This window comes from Neomonachus schauinslandi, chromosome 12, assembly GCF_002201575.2.
Source record: "Neomonachus schauinslandi chromosome 12, ASM220157v2, whole genome shotgun sequence".
Taxonomy (NCBI): Eukaryota; Metazoa; Chordata; class Mammalia; order Carnivora; family Phocidae; genus Neomonachus; species Neomonachus schauinslandi.
In genome coordinates, this window is record NC_058414.1 from 50,380,752 (window position 1) to 50,406,189 (window position 25,438).

Consider the following 25,438-nt stretch of genomic DNA (forward strand, 5'->3'; position numbering starts at 1 on the left):
AAGCAGTGATGCTGAAATCTTTTATAATTCAGCTCCCTTAATTTTCCTTTGTTACCTATGTTATTTCCATGTGAACACTGCTTCTGTATAATAGTGAAATTTACTCAGTGGCAGGATTTGTGTTGTATATTTTTTTTTGATCTCAGCAATAACGATCACAGTATTTTTCTGTGCTATATCAGTGTCTTTCAATTTTTTTTTTTAGCTATGACCTACTGCACAGTGTGGAATACACACACATCCCCAAAACAAAGAAAAATTCGCAATAATTTTATCATGTATAATAGTTTCTTCACTATTTTATCTATTTTATTTTAAAATGCTGGTTACAACACAATAGATTCATATCATATCCCTCATTTTGCAAAATACTATGGAGGATGACTCTGCAAGGCTTATGAAATGAATATTTGCCAGAGAAAGGCACTGAGAACTTTGTGATATAAATCATTTTCGGAATACAGGATGTAATATCAAGAGGAGCATAATGATTAATTACATGGTGATGATGCTTACCTCCTTCAGACTCTGTGTTGCTCCATGGTAAAACACAGATAAACAAGAGAGCAGCAAATTACCTTGCTGTGATAGTTGGTAAGGGCTAAGTGGGTAACTCATGGATTTTGAGATTACTACTGGCAGGAATAATTTACACGTTTTAAAAATATGTTTATTAAATGATAATTTTGAAGGGAATTAATGTTAACAGTTCGTTAAGATTTATATGGTAGTAATAGATAACATTAGTCACTATGTGCAAGATACCATTGTAAGCATCTTACCTATATATCTTAGTGATTCCATACAGTAACCCTTGAAATATATCTCATTGTTTTTCACTAGTTTTCTAGACAAGGGAACAGTCATAGAGAGGTCAGTAATTTTACTCAGTTCTCTTTTTATTTACATGGGTGAGTGTAATGCCAGGTTGAAGTGCAGTGCTGGGTTTGAGGACAGTGAGTTTTATTTCAGAACCTGGCCTTTCAGTCCATATGTTTTATACATAAATAAGTGGTGTCTGGCTGGTATCATTGAAAAAGGCAATTATGCTAAAGTTATAAAGATTTTATTTATAGTACCACATTGATTCATCCTAATGAAAGTAGTGAATTATAACAACTTAGATTGTACCGATTATAATTTAACTTTAGTCTAGTGATGAATAGGGTTCAAAATTTTAGAGGGGTGCCTGGGTGGCTCAGTCGGTTAAGTGTCTGCCTTCAGCTCAGGTCATGATCCTGGGGTCCTGAGATTGAGCCCGGAGTCAGGCTCCTTGCTCAGCAGGGAGTCTGTTTCTCCTTCTCCTGCTGTCCCTCCCCCCCACTTGTGTCCTCTCTCTCTCTCTCTCTCTCGCTCACTCTCTCTCAAATAACTAAAATCTCTAAAAAGAAAGAAAGAAAATATCTCTTATCGGTAGACACTAATCTATGGTGGATAACTTTATTTTTTAAAAATTTGCCTGTTTTATTTATGTCATTTCTTGAGAAAATCTTCAAATTCCTTTAAAGGTGGCATAACATGAATAATAAATTACAAGATTGCTACTGCATTTTTCTCAGGAACAGGAAAAAGAACCCTGAAATACTGGTCATACATGACATTTCTTGAGTGTGCAAATGCTAATAATGAAATATTACTAAAGATAAATGCCCGAATTCACAGATTTTGTAATTTATGAAAGCATAAAATTTATACTTTAAAAAACTCCAAAAATGCTTTCCTTGTTCCTGTTATCACTTGGTATTATGCTCTTTTTGACTCTGATGCTCTATTAAACAAATTTTCTGCCTTCATAACTGTTCTATTTGTGAAGACACATGTAATAAATACAAAGAGAAGGCGTGTCTGTTTATGCATTCGATTGTTTTTTAAAATAATTATCCATTTTATTCCCCAAAAGATTTGATACAGATATAGACTATTGTGTGATTGAAAGGATAATGTTTGGAAGTTTTTAACGTGTTTTAGACTTCTATAAGCAAGGAGTGAAGGCTAGAGTATGGAGGGAAGTCTTAGTGGAGAGAATGTGTTCACAGCGTATCTGAGGCAATGGTTAGGTTGAGAGTCGGGGAGAAGCACAGAGACATGATCAGGAGTGAGCATCTGAAGGTGGCCGACTTATTTTTGCCACCATTGGGGGAAGCTTTTGCCAGATGAGGTAGTACCAGATGATGCAAGCCCCTGTGAGACTCAGTTTGTAGGAATTCTCTCTCTCTTGAAACTTGGCGTAAGAAGAGGACCCAAGAAGTCAGTGCAGTGCATTTTCATGTGTGAGAGTAACATGAAACAAGAAAAGCTTTGGAAAAATAGATCTGGGTTATTGTATCCAGATCCAAATGAAAGAAAAGAATGGAAAGCAGAGAGCTTAGCTAAATCACTTTTGTAAAAAGAAAAATAAATACTCAGCTTTTAAATTCGAGGTCACCCAGCTAGTAAACAACAGAAGTAGAATTTGAATTCCAATCTTTCTGACACCAAAATGTGTGGGTATTAGCCTATCACTGTAGATTTCACCAGGATGGAAAAATGATAAAACCAATTGATATAAAGATGTTGAGAACAAAGTTAATGATTTGTGTTTTGATTATACTGATGAAAGATAGGAGGAATACGATGTACAAAGGAAAGATAACAATAAACTGACTGAAATTTCAGAATTGGAGTTTTCTTGGAGCCTCACAGAAAACTTAGTAAGTTTCAGGCATTTTGAGCCATTTAGAAGAGAAAGTGTGTGTGTGTGTGTGTGTGTGTGTGTGTGTGTGTGTTTAAGAGAGAGAGCAGGGGTAAGGGGAAGAGAGGATATGCATATGAATATTTAGAGAATGAGAGAAATAGTAACTGGTTAATGGGAATTAAAGAGGGCACGTGATATGATGAGCACTGGGTGTTATATTCAACTAATGAATCATTGATCATTATATAAAAAACTAATGATGTACTATACCTCGGCTAATTGAATTTAAATTAAAGGAAAAAAGCAAGCTCAGGGAGGACGGAGGGAAGGAAAGAAGGTGTAAAGAGGTGGAGAACTCAAGGATGAAGAGCTCTGTGCTGCAGAAGGCAAGAAGAGAAATGAAAGTTCGGCTATTTCAAGGATAGGTATTGAAAACATCCTAATGCCTTTTGCTTGTTTGTAAATAAACGATAAAATCCAGAGGTGGTAACTGAGTAAATCCTAGGGATGGATGTCATGAGAACACAGGAAAATATTCTTTAAGGAAAGGGATGGAGATACTGGCAAATGAGAAGAAGCCATGACTGGAAGAAATAAAAATTCACTGTAGGGGCGCCTGGGTGGCTCAGTCGTTAAGCGTCTGCCTTTGGCTCAGGTCATGATCCCAGGGTCCTGGGATGGAGCCCCGCATTGGGCTCCGTGCTCTGCGGGAAGCCTCTTTCTCCCTCTCCCACTCCCCTTGCTTGTGTTCCTGCTCTCGCTATCTCTCTCTTTGTCAAATAAATAAATAAAATCTTTAAAAAAAAAATTCACTGTAGTTGTTCTAGTTTTTCCCTCCCCCTTTTTGTTGTCAAAATTTGAGTCTGTTCCATCATTACCTGTACAGTTGAGTTCAGAATAGCACTTACTGAGCATCTATTCTATCTTAATTATTTGGCTAGGTTATGATGTCACAGATATGTGTATCCTCTGATTTAGCTCTTTTTTCTCTTCTTTGTCAGTATTCTCATAGGACACCAGTGACTTACAAATCCCTAAATTAGTGGATTCTTCTTAGGGTTTTTTTTTTTCCCTATCTTTTATGGTTTTTGACCCCATTGACCAACTCTTACGCTTTCTCCTTTAAAGTTAAATTTTATATGCTGCTCTTCCATTCCTCTGCATCTCTCTGTTTCCATTCCTACACCCTTTATGCCTGCCGCCCACGAAAGGGGATTTCCCAAATTGACCTGTCTCCTCTCTGTGTCGTGTTCCATAGTTTTCATTTTCCCATGTTTTAAATATCATCACTCCATTAAAGGCTTTAATTCTAGTTCTTATTCATTCTAACTAGTTCTTATTTGTTCTAATCGGTAGGTACTTCTGATAATGGCATTTAACTCAGCTTCCTCATTCATACAATGATCAGACTGATCCTGGACCATCTTCATTTTTTCCTTTAAGTCTTTCCATTTGTGGTAGAAATCTACATCTCTAATTCTCAACCTTTCCACAGACTCCAGGCTGACATTCCCAAGGTGTCCTGCTCTTATTGTCACTTACTGGGTTTAAAAGTTGACCCTCCCGTCTTCTACCTCAAGCCATGTCCTGATTGCCTGGATTCTGCTAAAACCTCTGCAGATTTGACTATAAGATTTCGCTTGGCTTCATCGTCTTTTTTCCCCCCTTGTCCAGTCCATCACTAAGTGAAGACCTTTGCCCTACCTGCTCTTTTTTTAAAAGCAGGAATCATCTTTTTAGTTCAATAATTTCTCCTTCCCTAATACCTACTGTACAACTTTGCACAGAATAAGTGCTCAGGTAGTAATTGTTAAAGGGAGTGTCTCATCCTTCTCTTCTTGTCTGACTGCTATTAGTATCTCCTTCAGAAATGTCGAATCATAATTAAAACCAATTAAATGAGAATCAGCAACATTCTCGTTTTTTTCCCCCTACTCTTAGCTGAAGTACAACATTTAAACCACCTGAAATAGGATAAACTGGTAAGGAAAACAATGCTGTTCTTTGAGCCCTGATAGAACATAAATTCAGTGAAAATCTGTTCAAACCACAACTCTAATTAAAGGTTTTCGCTGCCAAATAATATGTTCAGGTTAAAGCCAAGTTAGTATTATGGAGTATTTCAGGAATAAGAGCACAGGCTTTCTACTTTGCTGTTGATTTTCTCATGGGAAACTCATGTAAAGGAGAGTGATACCTCCCTGTTGACTTTAACTTTTAGAAATGCAAAGCATGCTGAAATTGTACATAATTCTCCTCTAAAGAAAAGGAAATAGCATTTCAATGGTTTTCCTCAGTGTCTTATTGAGTTATGGTGGGGCACAATTATGTCTGTTAAATTGATTTACCAGATGGAACATTACATTTTATATTCAGCTGATTAAGTTGTAGGAGACTGGAATTGTATCTCATACCATGAAGATCATATATAAAGGCAAAAATATTTTAATTAACTACATTTTGAAACTGGCTAATTAGAAGTTTAAACTGTTTTCATTCCTTTAACTTATATTCTACTAAAAAAGGGAAATTGTTCTTAGGAATGGGCCATATCCTACAGTTGTTATTGGGCTTAATAATTTAATATCTCAAATGGAATCTATAAAGAAAAAAAGTAAAATGTTCCCACTTGAGTGAGTTTTAGAAATTGCTTGCTTACCATGGCTATTTAATAGGTACAAAATACTCTTAGCATTTTAGGGTTAAAAGAAATGATCCTTAACTTACACCCTTATGGATCTTTAACAGAAAACATTTAAAGAAAAAAGCTCTTATTTTTGCCTTTTTTTCTCCTTTAGATCTTCTCACAAGTAAGAAAATATATTAATAAAGCCTTTACCTTTTATAGAAAATTAAATCTGATAAAATAGTAAATACTAGGGACGCTTGGGTGGCTCAGTCAGGTAAGCGTCTGACTTCGGCTCAGTCATGATCCCAGGGTCCTGGGACCCTGTCCCACATCAGGCTCCCTGCTCAGTGGAGAGTCTGCTTCTTTTCCTCTCTGCCTGCCTCTCCCCCCTGGTTTGTGCTCTCTCTCTGACAAATAGATAAAATCTTTAAAAAAAAAATAGTAAATACTAATTTCAAGTAAATGATGGTCCTGGTAGTTTGCTAAGGGATGGGCATCTATCATGAAAAATTTTCTTTTCATATCTCACTTCCCTACCTAAAAATAATGCCATAAAAATATAGTACAGTAAACCCCGATCTAGTCAGGACCAGTACTTGAGAATATTCAGACTTCCAGAACGGTGCCAACGTTGGAATTCATTAGACTGCTGTATTGGCTTCCTATGGCTCCTATAATAAGTTACCATAAACTTAGTTGCTTAAAACATACATATTTATGATCTTAACTGTACTTGAGGTCAGAAGTCCAAAATGGATCTCTCTGGGTGTCAGCAGGGCTGTGTTCCTTCCTGGAGGCTCTAGGGACAGTTCCATGTGTGTGCTGATTGCAGCTGCTGGGGGCTGCCTGCATTCTCTAGCTTGTGGCCCGCTTCCAGCTTCAAAGCCAGTAGTGACAAGTTGAGTCGTGAACTGCATTGCTCTGGTGCTCACTCCTCTCTCTCTCTCTCTCTTTTTTTTTTTTTTTTTTTGGTCTTACTTCGTTTTTCTTTTTGGTATTTCAAAAGATACTTGTGATTATCCTGGGCCCACCTGGACAATCCAGAATAATCTCCTTCTCTTTAAATGAACTGATTAGCAACCTTAGGTCCATCTGCAACCTTAATTCTTTTCTTTACCATGTAAAATAACAGTCACACATTCTGGAGAAAAGGACCTAGATACCTTGGCTGAGGAGGCGTTTTTCTGCCTATCACAACTTAGAGATTTTATTAGGATGATGTTTGCTACAGAATCCTTTGACTTACTACTTCTTCACCATTTTACTTGAAGTTTGAGGTCTATTTATTCAGCCAGATAGTCATCCAGAGAAAGTTGGCTAATAGAAGGTGTTTAACTGAAGGTTTGTCTAGAGAAGGGTTCTTGGGTGACCTTAATATATCCAGAGGCAAAATACTCCCTTTTACATCAGTCTGAAATGGATAATAGTGTTTTCTTATAAATAGGGATTGCAGAGAAAATCTGTAATAAAGATAATAAAGCTCTGAATGCCGTTGAGGCAGAAGTGAATTACCAAGAACATTCCCAAACCACAAAGTTCACAAAATCAAAATTTGCAAAGGGGAGTAATTAATAACAAGACCTGCCCAAATGACTTGGAAGGTTTTGAAACAGGAAAAGAACAGGAAGCAAGGTAACGTTTGAGCTGCCTGAAGACAAACTCCTGTTGATCAGAAGTCGGTGCTGATCAATGGTGCTGTTGATCTATGGCAACTGGCTGTGTTTCGGGGGTTATTTTGTTTGTTTGTTTTTGTTTCTGTTTTAGAGAGGGAAAGAGGGAGGGAGAGAGCAAGCAGAAGCAGGGGGAGTGGCAGGCAGGGGAGAAGCAGGCTCCCCGCCGAGCAAGGAGCCCGACGTGGGGCTTGATCCCGGGACCCTGGGATCATGACCCGAGTCGAAGGCAGCCGCCCGACCAACTGAGCCACCCAGGCGCCCCTGGGGTTTTGAAGGGCCAAATATACTGGTGATTACACCTGAAGACTTGAAATTACATTGAAGCAGAGAACAGTTCCAAATAATAGTATTTAAACACTAAAAAAATATATATGAGAATGACAAGATTGACCAGAGAGGTACTCACACTACACTGAACAATGAGGAGACTAATGGAACCACCTTCCTTGTAGATCTAATCCAGGAAGCCGGAGACCCACTGGGCAACTGGTTCTCCTTTATCTCATCAGGGATCCTTCTGCCATCACTGACTCTTCAACCTCATCATGCCTTCTGTAGCAGTTCAGTGCCCATTCCAGTTATTGACCATTCTCTGACTCCAGCATCCTCTTGTCCAGTCAAGCCTCTGTCTTTTAAATTTTAAATCTAGTTTTCCTACCCTCCTACTTAAGAATCACGTAATACCTCTTCTATCACCTTCACGGCTGAAGTCCTTACATGGCATTCACAAACTTTGTCCTCCTCCCTCTTCCCTCCTGCCCTAACCTCCTCTCCTACCTGTCTCCCCTCTACCTTCTCCTATCATTTGCCCCAGCAGGACCAAACAAGTTGCAATCTTATGAAAAGTCTTTTCTGCTTCGCACTCACACAAGCCATTCATACCTGATTTTCCAAATGGTCCTTGCTTTTCCTAAAGCGTATGCTTGAATAGCTCATAGTTTTCTGTAAATGCTCAGCTATTATGTACTTCCCCTCTGTGATGCTTCTCTTGGTGCCTTTCCGTCACCCACCAGGCTACCCTACACACTCACTGCATTCCTTATTCCAAATACGTATATGCCCAAACACACCTGGACATATCTTTGTGTCTGTATTAAAATTAAAATTCTTTATTTAGCTGAGAAATCTTTCAGGATGATATCTATGGCTTGTTTTATTATTCTATCCCAACCATCTTCAGAGAGCTCATAATAGTCACTGAATAAATTTATCTTATATGAATAAATAAATGTATAGAGTAAAATAGGAGCTAGTATACATCTCCTTAGGTATTCAAAAATATAGGAAAATTCTTTATGAAAAAAATTTTTTTCTAAGATTTTTTTTATTTATTCATTTGACAGATAGATACAGCAAGAGAGGGAACACAAGCAGGAGGAGGGGCAGAGGGGGAAGCAAGCTTCCCGCTGAGCAGGAAGCCCGATGTGGGGCTCGATCCCAGGACACTGGGATCATGACCTGAGCAGAAGGCAGACACTTGATGATTGAGCCACCCAGGCGTCCCCTTTATGAAAATTTTTAAGAATTTAATTCACAGTAATATTTTTTAGGAAAGAGACTGACTGCTTTTGGATGGCTATAAACTGGGTATGTCAGAAGGAAATGAAACAAATGAAGTAACAAGCTAGACAATGATTTTATAGTTTTAAGAGAATAAACAATATTTTCAGATAAGGTTTACAGCATCTAAGATTAGACAGTGATATCACTATATTTACCATATATCATTCTCTTCAGTATTTCTGAACTCTCTAAAGTCAAGGGAATGAATATTATTGCCCACATTTGCAGGCAAGAAAATTGAAGCATAAAGACATTGAGTAATACTTGATCCAAATCCAATACCAGACTCTTATGAATGTGACTAAGTAAGGTTCATGCTGAGAGCACAAGTAAGTACAAAAAAGGTTAGATTTATGGTGATACTCAAGGAGTTATTAGGTGATATGTATTAATTTCTGGACCATATAGTCTTGACTATGAGGTGGTTTTCTGGGAGAAGTTGTGTCCCTGTCAAATATTGGGCTGCCCCAGTGCAGATCTCACCCTCCAAGACGGTCCTTATTACCCTGTCACAAAATCAGTTCACATCTGTGTTTACCCATGAAGCTCTTACGAAGTGTCTGGGTAGAAAGTATGTTAAAAAGTTTTACATCACAAATGAAACTACTCTTCATGACACTTCTGTTTGAGAGAATATATGAAAGATACATCTAATAAAGGAAGTAAATAAAACTGTAAAGTACATGGTACAATTTTTTTTCATGCATAGACAGAATTAGTTCACGACTGAAAGAATCTTAACAGAATTGACTGATTTATTCTGAATTTTTATTTATAAGAGTAGAATTTTAAAACTAAAGAAGCCTTTAAATAAAAAGATAAATGTATCTGTAAATTCAGATTCCCCCCAAAGTAGGACATTGTTTAAGTTGTGAAATACTAGTTCAGAATTAAGACTTTGTTACAAACTTTATTAGAAACTGGATTGAAGAAGACTGAATATGCTCCTAATCTAGCTTGTATAACTCAGCATTTTGCTGTATTTTCAAAATACAGATTTTCAAAATTTGTCTTTACTTGGGTAAATAATTTATACTTGAAAAATTAAAGCATATAAAAGAAAGTATCCTAGATACATATGTCTAGATATATATGAAGGTATTCTAGGCTGTAGAGGATATGATTTCCTTGAATCCAAAACATGTTATTTTTGGTGCCTGCCAGAAAAATGAAATTCCTTTTGCATTCCACATCTGATCTATAAGACCTCTTGCCATAACATTCAACGTCAAGAAATTCTTAGAAATTAGAAAAGTTGAAGTTCAGCTAGTTCTCTTCTCAACTATTTGAAACCCAGCCTTTAATTAAGTTTCCTTTCATGCTTGGATATATGGAAGCATGCATTTATGCATTCAGCAACTGTTTATTGAGACTCACCATGAGTCTGTGTAGTTGCTAAGTACTGAGAATAGACAGAAAATTATTACATTTACTTTTCTGAGCGCTATGTGTGGTAGAGTAATTTCAGTGAAACAGGGAAGGTTAGAGCCATATTGCAGTGGTTTGAGGTTAGGAAGTGGTGGTGGCAAGTGTAAGGCTACTCAAAAAACAAAACAAAACAAAACAAAAAACCCAACCTTGACTGTGAATTAAAGTATAAATACAGACAATAGCTAATAATATTTATATCTCAGGAGGGCTTATTTTTATTTGAATGGGAAAGATGCGAACATGGCTACGTGCTAAGAAGAGAGAGACACAGAGGGAGTTTGAAGATACAGATTGAATAGCCTCTCTTACTATTGCATAATTTAGCTAAATTTTGCTTGACATTTCTTTGAAGTCTTATCTTCCACTTAGTATCCCTTCCCCACCTTGTTAGCATATTTAATCTTTATTCCTTGAATTTGCCTGTACCTTCCCCTGGACGAGGTTCCCTCCCACCTCTGCCTGTCAGAATCTCATTTAGTCCTCAGGATCCCCCCTTCCCTGCCTTTCAGCCAGACGCTGCTTATACTTATCATATGGCATTGATCCCCGTTAGTCTTTCACTCATTTTTGCAAGACCATGAATACCTGGGAGACAAAGGCTCTCTATTTTATATCAGTGAGGCAGTTGCCTCAGCACTTAACACCCCCTTTTTCACAGTCACTGATTCATTCATTCAATAAATAACTAATAGGTTTATTCTATGTAGTAGGTATAGCAGAAGTGCTAAATACGCAATGAAATATAACTAGACCCATTCCCAGCCCTCATGGAACTTGCTGCCTAGGGTCTCAATATTGTTGTTCAATAACTCTTAATTAAATGGCATTAAACAGTGGAACCAACTAAATAGATTTCATTTTAAGTATAAAAAGTGATGAAATATTTTATAACTTACTGTAATTTGTTCTGTCCAGAATTGTATTGTTTGATTAAAGTATCTGTTAAAAATGGGAATTTGTACTTTAAATGTCCTAAAAATTCAAAGAAATTATTTCCTCCTCTGTTTATCCTAGTATTTAAAAAAAAAAATCTAGCAGTCTGAGTAGCAATCTGTATATCCATTTATTCATTCAGTAAATTTCTACTAAGTGCTGACAAAGCCAGCTGAGCACCAGGCACATGGGAGAAACACTGGTGTGAAAAAGGGTACAGGATTCAGCATTAGAGCACGGCTCTTAGAGGGAAACTGAGTGTCCTGTCATGGGCCTTTGAGCTTTAGAAGTGCCCGCTCTGGCTCACAGGTGAAGCATCCCTGAATACCGAGGGAAAATGCCCACCCAGAGCTGAGAACCCTGCCATTCTAGACCACATTCCTGTTTTCCCAGGACCTCTATAGATTATTTTCCCATGCTGCTCTGAGCTGCTTCCTAGGACTTGGCAATACTCTTTGCCCTGTATGTCCATTAGCATTTTTCTAATCATAACAAGGTTGTTGTTGTTTTCAACTGTGAGGAACCTAAGAATTAAATTCCCATGTCAAATGATGGAAGGAAATACTCACAAATGCTCATACAGATTCACAATGATGTGTGCCACTGTGCTGTCTTTCAAAGCAGTACTGTAGATCACCTGAACGTCCAGTTTCCGTATGTTTAAATAACATGTTTCATACTCACATGTAAATGTGACTAAATAGTATATGGTACAGCCATATAATATATTTTTAAAAGAATGTGTAACTGCTTGGGAAAAGATTCATAATAGATTTTTAAGTGAAAACAGAATAAATGGAATCATTTAATTTTTAAATTTTTTTAAAAGATTTTATTTACTTGAGAAAGAGAGAGAGCATGAACAGAGGGGAGGGGAGGAGCAGAGGGAGAAGGAGAAGCTGACTCCCTGCTGAGCAGGGAGCCCTGACGCAGGGCTGGATCCCAGGACCCTGAGATCATGACCTGAGCTGAAGGCAGACGCTTAGCAAACTGAGCCAACCAGGCGCCCCAATGGAATCATTTTAAAGAATATATAATTGCCCATGAAAAGACTCATAATACATTATTAAGTGAACAAACAGTATACGATCATAAATATAATTTGATTCTCATTTTCAAACACTTTTATGTACAAAACACAAAAGAAACTTGTTAGCAGGCTAAACTCAATTTTTCCCATTTCTAAAAATATTGAACATGTATGATCTGCATAATCAGAAGACAGCAGTAAATGTTATTATAAAAGAAACACTTGAGAAGACCACACTGTAAATTGAGTAATGTGAGTAACATTTACCAATATGCTTTTTGAAAAAGAATAATCCTTTCTTAATAAATATATTTGGTATATTCTCAATAAGGAGATGGATAGATGTCTACAAAAGTATTTCTGAATCAAAAAGAAAAGTATTATAATTTATCCGGGAAATTGCATTCATAAATTACCATAAATGTGACTAGGTACTAGAAGCTAAAATTACCAAAGAGATGATATTTTTTAACTTGTATATATGAATTACATTTTGTTAAGTGGTTATAATTAGAAAGAGTTAGATTAGAAATTTTGCTCCTGGATACCAAAATGTACAAAGTATGACTCATAACATTAAAGATCCATATTATCTGAGCCAAAAAAGCGTAAGTTGTGTTAGATTTGTAGTATTATTCTGAATGCTAACTTTGAAAATACATTTTGTCTAATTATGAAAACTTTTAATTAGAGTAACCTGTATCTTTAGATCAACTAGATTAGAGAATTTTCTGTGTCTCCAAAGTGTCTTTTCATAATTGTAATGATTACTTAATTGAACAGTTCACACATGGCATGGATTCCTAACAGAGTTAGCCTGAAAGGGAGAAGTGACTCAGGAAACCTCATCTTCCTAAAGGACATTCAAAAGAGAGTGAATGAATGACACATTTTAGATGCTTGGTTCTAAGTGACAGAGTGTTGGAATATGGCAGCTCCTAAGGTGTCCCTGTGGGTGGGTGAGAGCAGGAGAAATTCAGGAGGGAGAGAGGCTGGGTGGACGAATCCACAGATACCTGGTATAGCAGGGAAGAATAACAATACCAGGGAAGGAATCTGAAGTTGGCAACAGAGCCCCCAGCTTCCCCTGTGATTATAGTGCTAAATGTGCACTACAGGTAAAATTGTTGAATATCTCAAATATTCATTAGTGTAAAGATACATTTATTAATCTAGTACTAAATTTTGATTGATAATTATCTTAATTAAGAGTATTATTGACCATTACTCAACGGAAATGTCTTCCTTTTGTCCTTATGATCATTTCCAATGAGAATGAAGAACTTCTATATACCATGATACGTGGTATTGAACTTTTGTCTAAATTATTGGTGTAAAGAATATTCATAATTTAGGATTAAAAGTGAACAGAGACAAAATGCACACAGTAGGCAGTCATTTGTAGTAGAAGGTAATGTATTTAAGACAGAAAACTAAATAGAATAAGTAATTATAAACAGGGAAGTTAAAAAAAAAAAACTAAGGAAAATACATGGAGTCAATTACCAACAAAAGAGGGTGGTGGTGTGTTTTTTTTTTTTTAAGGTTTTATTTATTTATTTGAGAGAGAGCATGAGCCAGAAAGAGCAAGAGAGCACAAGCAGGGGGAGCAGCAGAGGGAGAGGGAGAAGCAGGCTCCCTGCTGAGCAAGGAGCCCCTTGCGGGGCTCCATGTGGGGCTCTATCCCAGGACCCCAGGATCATGACCTGAGCTGAAGGCAGCCGCTTAACTGGCAGAGCCACTCAGGTGCCCTGAAGAAAGAGAGGGTTTTAAATACACTGAGTAAAAGGTCAGAAAAGGGTTATTGCCATTTTTGTTGTTTCTATAGGTACCATTGCATTAGGCAAAGGCAGTGAACCAGCTGTAGCTCTCTGTCCTTCTACTTTTAAGATTCATTTTGTTTTGTTTTGTTTTAATATAAGTTCCTTAGTCTTATGTATAGACTACATTAAACATTCATTTATTCAACATCTATCTATTGGACGATTTTTTTTGTGACAGCCAGCCCGTTGAGCTAAGCACTTTATGCCACCCCTTTAATTTCCCACCATGATGTCTGTATGGTAGGTATCATTACTGCTCTGTAACACATGATGAAATGATTCGCGGAGATCAGACAACTCCCCAGGGTTGCAATTAGTCCATGAAAAGTTAGCATTGAAATCTGAGTCTGGTCTTTTTGGTGTCAGAGACCTGCTGGCTTCAGCAAAAAATACTTTCCATGTCTGTATGTATGTGTACGTGTGCGAAAATGACACCCCCACACTCACAGCAATCTCTCAGTGCGATGACAAGTCTGGGCCTTGTCACTTACTGTTGGAATCCTCACTGTTTAACCTGGGCTTCTGCTACCTAACTCCCCTGTTTCTTTCCCGTTGGTTGTGCCCCTACCCTGCCATGCCTGAGTTCACGCTGCACCATGGACATCAGTAGGAGGAGAAAGAGTTGAAATACATTTAGCTCCTGAGGCATCTTGCACACGTTTTCTGTTTCCTTTTGTTCCCTTCTTAATTTCTTTGAAGTGAAAAGAGCAAAAACTTTCAGGTCTGTCCTCTTTATTTTAATATTGATTGTTTTCATTTAAATGATGATAATTTTTCATGCAAGGTTTTCATTCAGCAGACAAATGCATTCAGATGGGCACACACACTAAAAAGCTTGCCTTCTGTTTCTGTGATTAATTGAGATGTAGAGCGTGATGGGTGTGGAGTAAAAATAGAAAGGCAATTAGTGCAACTAGGCATGAAATACATTGAGATACAAGCAGAATATCTCCCCAGTTAGTGATCTCTTTCTGGGCTCTTGAGGATTAACATCCCATTAGTAAGTCACTGGAATGGAAATCTTCAGCCTTTGGGGAGACGAGAGCATTAAAAATGGAATTAACTCTAACTGCAAACTGAGTCAGCACAATAGGTCATTAATTCTACTCCTTGGGTATGTATCATGCTGAGCTTTGGTGTGTGGGCTTCTGAAATATTAGAAGTGAGTTTATAAAGCATTGCAAGGACTAAATGATGGTTATCTATCATTCCATCCTTCACCCTCACTGCTGAGATACTAAGGTCTCTGGTGGTTCAAAACCAGTGTTGAAATACAGACAAAAGTTTTTACTAGAACCAGTGGATATGGACCTTTACTTAGAAAAGCTGTGTATTGTATATTTTGAAAAAATAAATTTCTGTTGCACTTACAGAGTATTAATGATTCCTAGTTTTTATTTTTTTATTTTTTTTTTAAGATTTTATTTATTTATTTGAGACAGAGAATGAGATAGAGCATGAGAGGGTCAGAGGGAGAAGCAGACTCCCTGCCGAGCAGGGAGCCCGATGTGGGACTCGATCCCGGGACTCCAGGATCAGGACCTGAGCCGAAGGCAGTCGCTCAACCAACTGAGCCACCCAGGCGCCCGATTCCTAGTTTTTAAAAAGCTGTGTCCTCAACTAATAAAGATAAAAATACCACAATGCCTCAAATAGTATCCTTCTGAAAATTGAGAATTACATCTTTCTGCATGAAGTTGACTTGTTTTGCTTTCTTTAGAAATACCAGTGATATTAAAAATATTTTCAAATAGGGGCACCTGGGTCTTAGTTGGTTGAGTGTGTCTGACTCTTGATTTCAGCTCAGGTCATGGTCTTGGGGTCTTGGGATTGAGTCCCGTGTCTGGGCTCTGAGCTTGGCAGGGAGTCTACTTGAGGATTCTGTCTCCCTCTCCCTCTGTCCGTCTCCCCTCACTCACATGCTCTCTCTCTCTTTCTCAAATAAATAAATAAACCTTTAAAAATTGCTTACAAATAAATTTCTAAGTATAGAATATATTGAAATATTGAATATTGAATATTTTCAGGCAACTTATAGTACTCCCTGATTTCTGATAATCTTCTGTTTCTTTTAATCTTCTACATCCTAAGAATTGCTAACAGATAGTATTATCTCCTTTGATCATCTCTGTGTAGCACAGTCATTAACAACTGCCATTTACTGATTGCTTACCCCAGGGTTTCTCACACTTGGCAATACTGACATTTGAGTCCAGATAATTCTTTGTTGTAGGGCTGTCCTGTGCATTATAGGATATTTAGCAGCATCCCTGGCTTCCACCCACTAGATTCCAATAGGTGTATCCCACACTGACCATCAGAAATGTCTCCAGACACTGCCAGTTGTCCCATGATGTCAAAATCTTCCCTGACTGAGAACCACTGGTTTATCCTCTATTAGACATTATTTCACTTGATACTACAATAACTTCACAAAAATGTGGGACTTTGTGAATTGGAGCCTTGGTGGGAAATAAGACCTGCACAGTATTGGTCATAGACTTTTTTGAAAGGACTACTTACAACTGCTTAGAGGTGTTGAGGCACCCAGAAAATAGCAATAGTAAGAAGACATTCTCACCCTGAGGGCTGAAAAAGTAAGGAGAGGAAATAATGTTCTGATGTGCTGGGAAAGCTGGAACCATGGAGAAGCCTCTAGAGGGAAATGAAATCAGGAAGAGACAAAACAATACTATAGCAGAGAGAGCAAAAGGTACCCTGGCTCCTCCTTCCTCCTTAATCCTTTGTCACTAAAAAGTCCTACCAGTAGGTGAGCCCAAATGAAATCCAACCAGCAGAGGACTGAAGTGATGCAACTCCAGGATTTAGCCCTATGGGCTCAGACACAGAAGACAAATGGAATCCATTGGGACAAATGGAGGAAAAAAGAAAAGAAAACAAGAAAAGAAAAAACTGTCCCCAATTTAACATGAAAAACTGAGATTTAAAGAAACAAAGTAATTCACCCAAAGCCAATGCCCTCCATGCACTACTAGTAATCTATAGCTGATTTGCGTAAATGAACGGACATTCAGTGAGACTATGAATTATTCAAGGTGATTGACTTTAGTAGCTGATAGATACAGGACCAGAACCCAATTCTCATTCCTAGTCTGGTGTTCACTTTTTTTGTGTTGACCTTTGAAAGAAATTTAAGAACTCTGTATCCAGCCCATTCTCCCAACAGACAAACATAAGAATGAAAGCTATGTGCTGACCTAAAAAGTCACTTTTTCCTAAAAAGCTTATGGAATTCTAGGTTTCATGTAGAATGTTTAAATGGCATATGCTGTTTTTCCAAGCTTTTGGCACATTTCTGTCTTGATTGCAGAAACTCGGCCCCAGCTGGTGCAATGTGTGAGGAGAGGGAGGAGGACTGGACTGAGAACCAGGGGATTTGGGGCCCAGTCCTAGCTCTGTCACTCCTAGCCATGCAGCCCTTAGCAGGAATAACAATAATTAAAATTCCAGAAACCATTTCTTACCTTTTGCATTCACCCAGATCTTCACAGTTATTTTCAGGTATCTAATTCGATGGCCATAACTCAAAGAAGGTGTTAGATTTTCATGTTTCACAAATGAAGAGTCAGGCTCAGAAAACACTAGAGTCTCACTGAATATCCCATAGTTGGGAAGTAGACTCAGCTTCACCTTTTCCCACAGAAAACATAGTACACTTTCTCTACCCCATCTTTTAAAGTGATTAATCAATTGATTTACTTTCTGGACAGCTGGTCGGTAGCATCTAATACTTTAAATTTCATCATAAAGGCACGTCTAGATCGAAGTCTAAGAATCTGTGATTTTTGTCTTTGGGTTATAACCAGGGCTACGGTGGAAACCCAATATAGTTAGCACATAGGGATTCCTCATTTCTTCCTTTCTAGGTTTCAGATGAGTGTATTTACTAACTGACAGATTTTGAGACAAAAACTGGGGTTTTTAAAGGAATTTTAAAATAAATATATACAGGGAAACAAATCTAAGTGAATTAATACAGTTCCATTTTCTCCCTTTAATCCTGGGTGAATCAGATGTTAGTCATACAGATTCGGACTTCTCCACTAAGATAAAGTGGGTTGACACTCCTGGAAGGTCTGGAAGGTCCTCAGTCCTTTGCCCAAACTGTTCACCTTCTTTGCCTCAAGGTGGGGGCCCAGAAAGTGATACATTTCAGGGCTCCAGACATTGAGCTTCTTGTTCTTAGTCTTGGCTCTCTGCCCACTCCATGTTCCACTTTGCAGTATTTTCAAGCTGCCCTTTTTCACCGTTTTCAGCCATTAAATCAGGTGTACAACACCAAAAAATTGACTTGTTTTATTTTTCATAATTGAATATGTCTTTCAAGTTCCTGTTTCACCTAGCTTATTCCAAGTAAGCCTAGAATGTAGGGGTTCTCAGTCCAAGGCAAAGCTGCAGAGAAGGGAAACAAAAGAACAAAGACAAAACTAAAGTATAGATATTTGAAGTCTAAACATAAAAACAGACAAGAAGAGAAAGAAAAGATTGTAAGTTCTACTTTGATACCCTTTGCAGTCAGGCAAAGATATAAAATTCCTTCAAAGAAAACATTTTCACTGATCAAAAATTCTAGCTGCATGATAACATTTTATCTGATATAGATGATTAGGAATTCTTTGGGAAGCGGTTTATAATTGTTATGGTGTTCATACACGAGGAAAGGTGGAGGAGCAATATTTTCAGTATTTAGAAGAATAGACTTGAGCTAGATTATCTAGGTACAGATCATGGTGTCATCCCTTTTTACCTATGAGACCTTGGGCAAGTTACTTATCCTCTCTGTGTGTTGGTTTCTTCATTAATATAATCAAGTATAAAGAGAATCTGTCCCAGATGGATTTTTTTTTTTTATGGTTAAACAAGTTAATATTGACAAAGCATTTAGAACAGTTGTGGACATAGAAATCACTCTACGATGCTAGTTGTCATTGGAAATGCCCTTTCCATCATCCCCACCACCACCATCATCATTATCATCACTGATTTGTATTACATAGGGACTCAATCTAATGTTCCCATTCTTTTAGAGTATAATTGCGTAGCCACCTAATCCATAAGTAACTAAATTACAGAGCATCACTATTTAGAATAGTTTAACCAAAGAAATAGTAACATATGTAGGAATAATGTGCATTTGTACTTTGGAACATATAAACTTACTCAGAACTTTCAATTCTGAGACCTGGCCACCGTTTCTCTCTACTTGATTGTATACTTAATGTGTAGAAAGGTTTATTCATAGTGACTCTACTTGGTTTGGTGTTATGATACCGAGTATATTTTCCCAGGATTTTAGGTTAGAGACTACCGACAAATATTCCAGGAGTCAGAATTAGACGTAAATTATATGCTACAGAGGTGTCTTCTTATTACCAGAAGTCAGGCCAGAGTCTCTAAAATCACATTAGGGTACTGTTTTTGTGGGTATTGAGTTTCACCCTTGAGAGAATTAAAAGAGCTGACAATGACGTATAATAAATCTTACTCTGACCCAAACATATTTAGTGATTAAACTTCCCAGGAATCCCAGTTCTGTCAGCTTAAATAAGTAGAAAACTTACATTTTTACTCCTTTTTCACTTTCCATTTGGAGAAGTAGATAAAAATAATTACTATATTTGTCTGTTTAATTCATTTAGAGTTAATGCCTTATTTACATGCTTGGAATTTTGATTTGAGATGAAAAGGAAACAGGAAAAGGGTGAGCCGTTTTTTTATATACAGGAGCAACTGGCTCTCTATTTTTTAATTTTTATCTATTTTCTTTGTCTCAATCCCCAGCCTCTGAGCCCAACTTGAAGGTGCGGTCCAGGTTAAAACAGAAAGTGGCAGAGAGGAGAAGCAGCCCCTTACTCAGGCGGAAGGATGGAAATGTTGTCACTTCATTCAAGAAGCGAATGTTTGAGGTGACAGGTAATTGAGGACTGTGCAGACATACACTAAGAAAAAAAAAAAAATGCCGGTAGCAGGAATGAAAATAAATAGCATAGAACAAATATGGCTGTTGCGTATTAAAAGTTATTTTGAGGAGAAACATGTCTTGAAAGGAAATTATATTGAAAACGTACAAGTAGCTCAGTAAACCTTGCCATGCATTCACCAACTGTGTTAAACAGGAAATGAATGAAAAACAGAACTATGTGTCAATCTAGGCATAACTAGGGAACGCCAAAGCTCACCTTCATCTTTTCAGAAACAGGCAGTCCGTTTCAGGAATGCCAACCAGAAGAGTATAGCTTTTAATGAAATTTGATCAGAAATGAGCAGAGGGAGGTCCAAGAAGAACGCTTCCCCCATACTCAGACACGAATGTACAAAATACATCTGGGAAAATTAAACTATGTGGAACAGCAAAACCTTGACTTTTCAACAAATTTACAGAACTCATAAATGATTTTATGTGTTTACTAGTGAACTGGGACTTATGGCAGGAGGGGGATATATTGCCTTTTAGGAAGGGAAAGAAACTGTCATTTTCACTAGTCTCCAATGGAAGCGTTCTTATTTTTTTAGCTGCCTGGTTAGTGGTGGGGTGAACAGGTTAGGAAATTCAACCTGATGTCTTACAAAGCTTTCTGGTCCCAGTTGTACTTGGTCTGAAATTAGAGAAGACCTAGGGATACAAGAACCAAAAAGGCTAGCCAAAATAATAATACTGACTACTGTTTATTGAGTACCTACTTGGAGCTATATGCATTGTATTTGGTCATTTCCTTCAGTTATATTCATGGAGAAGTGGTAATCTGCAACCATTTTTTTTCCATTTTCAAGGAAGATTGTGCTTAAGCCAGTGTAGTCAGTTGCTCTCATTTCTCCAAGATCAGGTCTTATCCTTAGCAGGTAAGGGTAATAATTTTTCAAAATGATTTGTTTTCTGTATCTCCTGTGGCCATGAGAGTGCCTGCTTTGGGGAGACAATAGGGAAAAGATTGTGGAGGTAGGAGTGGGAAAGTATAGAACACTAATGTGACATGGTAGTTTGACAGGTCATTTACGAAAAAAAAAAATGGGTAGTTTCCTACTCATTCCTGACAGATTAATAAATTTAATACAGATTTAATAAAAAATTTTATCTGAAGCAAAGTATTAGTTGGAAAAGATTTCCTTGACAGGTAAGAAATATTAAAAAAATAAATAAATATTACTTTACCAAAGTTTATATTTATTTTTCAATATCAAATATAATCACTATTTGGACCATTTCTAAATTCAGAGCTACAGACTTTTTTTTCCTTCAGAACACAGATTTGTACTTAAGTAAATAAAAATCTTAATTAAGTTTTCATAATAAAGGTACTTGGTGGGATTGGGGAATTGGAGAATGAATCTGTGTTAATGAATGTGAAGAAGATGAACATATCAATTTTCTAATGTAAATAGATATAAGTGATTTTTCTAATTGGAGAGAGTACGCTCCCTCATAACGGGAAAACTTGAAGAAAATAGAAAGCCATATATATTGCTTTGCTTTTTTTGTTTGTTTTTGCTTTAGAATCTGATTAATCTAAGGTCATGTTTATTTATCCCAGTGTTCTCTTCTATTTTCCTATTAACCTCTTCTTGATCATAACTTTTTCCCCACCGTCACTTGCCACATTACAGTGGAATTTTGCTCAATACCTATCTGGGTAATGATTAATTCTAACTTAAACGGGTTACAGTTTGCCAGAGTTTTACTCAAGTTTTTTTATTTTTGAAATACCATATTTTTCTCTCCCTAATTTTGTGAGATAATGACTCCCCCTCTCATCTAAGGAAATAATGTGTATCCCAAGAGGGACTTGTATGTTTATTAGATGCACATATCTGGTCAGTGAGCTAGGACTTGTGGACGCTTTGGTAGAGTTTTTTAAACTAGTATGTTGTACTTATTCTCAATGTCTTTGGAGGATCTGAACTACCAGAGACAGCTTTATTCACCTTTTGTTCACTCCTCCCCCTTTTCTCTGCCAGCTTTCACGTAATTTGGATAAACTCTGTTTGAATCTTCATACTAATTGTTTTTACTGTCTAGTCAGAGACCATCGTGGCATCATATAGCAGTTAAATTGCTGTTGCTGCTCTTCTCACACCTCTGCATCTCCCTTCCCCATTTCCCAGGTTCAAGTGCATGCTTTTTCCAAACCCCATGCCCCGTCTCCTCCCAATAGTTGACATTGGAGCCACTTGCCACCTCCCTCTTTTTTAAGTTCCACAGTTTTCTGCCCCCTTTTCTCACCAAAGCCATGTTATTTAACAACTCTAAGCCTTGGCCCTTCCCTGTGCCTGCAGTGCCTTCCCCTCCACTCCCTTCTTCTCCATTGTCCCCATTTCGTGAACTACTGCTACGTCTCTTCAAGCCCCAGTTGCCATCTCATTTCTTTTCTGAGATTTTCTCAGTGTTCCCAGAAAATCAGTTGCTAGCTTCCCTACCTCCCCAGGTCCAGTGCCATGTTGTAGAAACCTGTTGCAGCAAGTATTTGTTACCTGGAATTCTCGTGCTCACGGCAGCGGTTTCTGCATAAGGAAATACTTCTGTCTGAATATCGCACACAAAGATATAAATAATACGACTTTACATTGACAAGGCAGATATAAGAAAAGAACTTTTTTGTCTTTGTTTTTAAAGACAGGATATGAAAATGAGACTTTAATGAGAAATCAGTATTTAGTCACGCAGGAAAGGCAAGAGTTAGGAGTCTGGGGGAAAAGAGCTCCTCGAAGTATTTTTTACTGTGTATTTTTCTCGTTAAAAGAAAAGCAAATAAGAAAGAATCAAAGATAAAAAGCAGATTCATCAAAATGCAAGCAAAATACAGAGACAGAAAGGCAGCGAGAAAGATGTGTTTAAGAATTTTACACCAATGTCCTTTTTTCCGCCCCTCATCAAAAGCTTCTATAACGTTCTCTAACTGTTCTTACTTACCTAGAAACTATGGAGTACTGTGTTATAATTTTAACAGTGAAAACCAAGGGAGAAAAGTGGTAGGAGAATTCAGAAGTGCTTCACAATTTTTCACAGTCTTTTTTGTGGACTGAAATGGGGCTCGTTGTTCCCGTGGGGAGGGGGGGAAAACAGTGTTCGGTGCTGTATGTTACTTACAGTATCACTGAAACTCATCCTTGTATGGTTGTCATGAATCTGCTTGTGCTTCACAATGTCTTCCAGAATCCTCTGTCAGTAGCAGCTCCCCAGGGTCTGGCCCCAGCTCACCAAACAATGGGCCAACTGGAAACGTTACTGAAAACGACACCTCAGTTTTGCCCCCTACTCCTCATGCTGAGGTAAGACTCTTACTGTTTTGGTCCTTTTAAAAATTAGATCCTTGATTAGCCCTGTAAAACAAAGTGATATTTCTGAAGTGTAAAGCCGCTGGTTCTTAGTTATTTTTCTTATAAGCTTATCGTGTTTGGAATTGGATTAGACGTGATGTTATTTACCCAGTTTGGTTGACAGTTATGGTTCGGAAATAATGAAATGTAACCCTCGAAAAAACCATTCTTAGTGATACTGAAGGTATGCTGCCCAGCTGTTGTACAGCTTGGCAGTGTTGTGTTTGGTTCTTGGTTATTCTGATGGGAGTAGACCCATACATAAGTAAAAACAACTTTGTGCAAACCTCTCGAAGAACAGCCTAGCAAAGTAGGTTTTATCCGTTTGCCCTGGAGAGTAATGAAAAAATAATTGAAGTATTATAGCTGAGGAACGTAGGGCTCCACTGAGCAAACATTTGCTGAGGACCTACTAAGTGCCAGTCATTTTGCCTAGCAATGGGAATGTAAAGATAAATAAGGCACGAACTGTGTTTCTGAAAAATGAAATAATTAAAGGAAATTGATCTGATTGTATGTAGTCAACCCTAAGAACATTTGTTTTTCAACACCTAATTTATTGAAACCAATGATACAAGAATAGAGGAAAATAAATTTGTGAGTCAACAAGAATTTTTGTATGTAGTTTTGGTATTAGGCTAAGCAAAGGCAACAGTTTGTAAGTAGCCATTCTCAGGGAATCCGCTGTTTTGAAGACACCATCAATTGAAACTCTTGATTTTTCTTTTCTGTCATTTTAATTCCTCCTTACCACGAATTGCTCTATGCAGGGAAAGCTGGTACGATAACTTCTCATATATAACTGTAACATGCTTCTTCCCTTGTATTTGATACAGTTGTGGTAACTTAGGGTTGAAAGAGACTGATCAAATCTCTGCTTCTTGGATCACCTATATAGCTTTCCTGATGTGTAGTTATCAAACTTTCGCTACAACACTTCTACTTATAGGGCGCTCCCTTTGCTGTTTCCTGAGACAACTCAGTTGATTTTAGAGAGTTAGCTTGACAGAAATGTCTTCTGTACATAATGCTAATATCTGTGTCTCTATAATTCCACACACACACTTATAATAAATTATTTCTAAATTGTAAAATTACCAGGCCAAAATATAATTGAAGGCAGAAAACCAGAGGTTATTTCTGGCAAGTAAAGAACTTAAAACAGTGGAGTCACTTTTGCTCTGAGGACATTTGTGTACTTCAGTTTTTTGGGTTTTTTTAAAAGATTTTATTTATTTAGTTGACAGAGAAAGAGAGAGACAAAGACGGGGGGAGCGGTAGAGGGAGAGGGAGAAGCAGGCTCCCCGCTGAGCAGGGAGCCCGACGTGGGGCTTGATCCCAGGACCCTGAGATCATGACCTGATCCAAAGGCAGATGCTTACCGGACTGAGCCACTCAGGCGCCCCTGTGTACTTCAGTTTTGAGTTTTGGTTTTCAGGGCCTCACAACACTCGAGATAGAAGGCGAAGCTCAGTACTGACCAAGGAGGATAATCTAACATGAAATTAAGCTGGAATTTCCAAAGCTCATGTCTACACTATGTTGGTGAGTCCCTCACCTTTACCCCCAGAAGTCCGGATGCAGACCAGAGCGGGGACAGGATTTCCCCTGAGAAGTTTTAACCAGAAGCTAGCTAGTCCTTGCATGGAGTTGTAGCCCAAATTCCCATAATTTCAAACTGTCATTTTGGTTTAAAGTGCCCCAGATTTGTTAGGGCCCCTCGGTGTCTGGAAAAGCAAATATAAATCCTCTCTAGAAGAATACACAAGCATTCTAGATTTCAAAAATTTCCTTCAACTTTCCAAGGAAAATGGGTAGAGGAGATAGACGTTCTCTTGCTTATGATCAGCTTTCAGCTATTTGAAGAATAACAATTCAGGCCTCAACATTATCTCCAAGTCCTTCATCTATTTCTTGTTTTTCACAGTCCTGCTGCCCCTCTTCCCTTCTTTATCATCCCTTCTAAAACATGATGCCAGATAGGATAAGTTGTTCACATACATTTGTGATCAGAAATGTAAGTGGGATTTTCAGATCGTTGGTTATAGATACTTTATTTCTGTTAGTGCAATTATATGTCAATATTAGTCAGTTTTCTGTGACCCTTTAATCAGTTTCCAGAAAAAGAACAATTGGTCACAGATGGTTTTAAAAACTTTAGATTTCCATTGCCTCTCAGTTTGAAGAATGATTCTTCAGTAATAGCAGAAACACTAAAGGGTCTGCATTCTAAATCAGCTCTGGATGAATTTTGTGCCCTTGGAAAAAGAAACGACACAGTAAACTACATTCAACAGTATGTATGATTCTTAGAAATGCATTGTTAGTGCTAAAAGGTGCAAAAGACCA

General features: G+C 37.7%; 1 protein-coding gene across 11 annotated transcripts in view; it reads left to right on the top strand.

Moving 5' to 3' along the window:
* The window catches only part of HDAC9 (histone deacetylase 9), a 372,722-nt gene that overhangs the window by 306,926 nt on the left and 40,358 nt on the right, over positions 1-25,438 (top strand). For 6 of the 11 annotated variants that reach the window (XM_021689747.2, XM_021689748.2, XM_021689753.2 and 3 more), the window contains one exon: positions 22,926-23,041. In XM_021689747.2, coding sequence (XP_021545422.1) covers positions 22,926-23,041 — 116 coding nt within the window. Of the gene's footprint in view, positions 1-19,558; positions 19,691-22,925; positions 23,042-25,438 lie in introns of all 11 variants that reach the window. The other 5 variants (XM_021689746.2, XM_044920105.1, XM_021689751.2 and 2 more) reach the window with 1 other exon arrangement.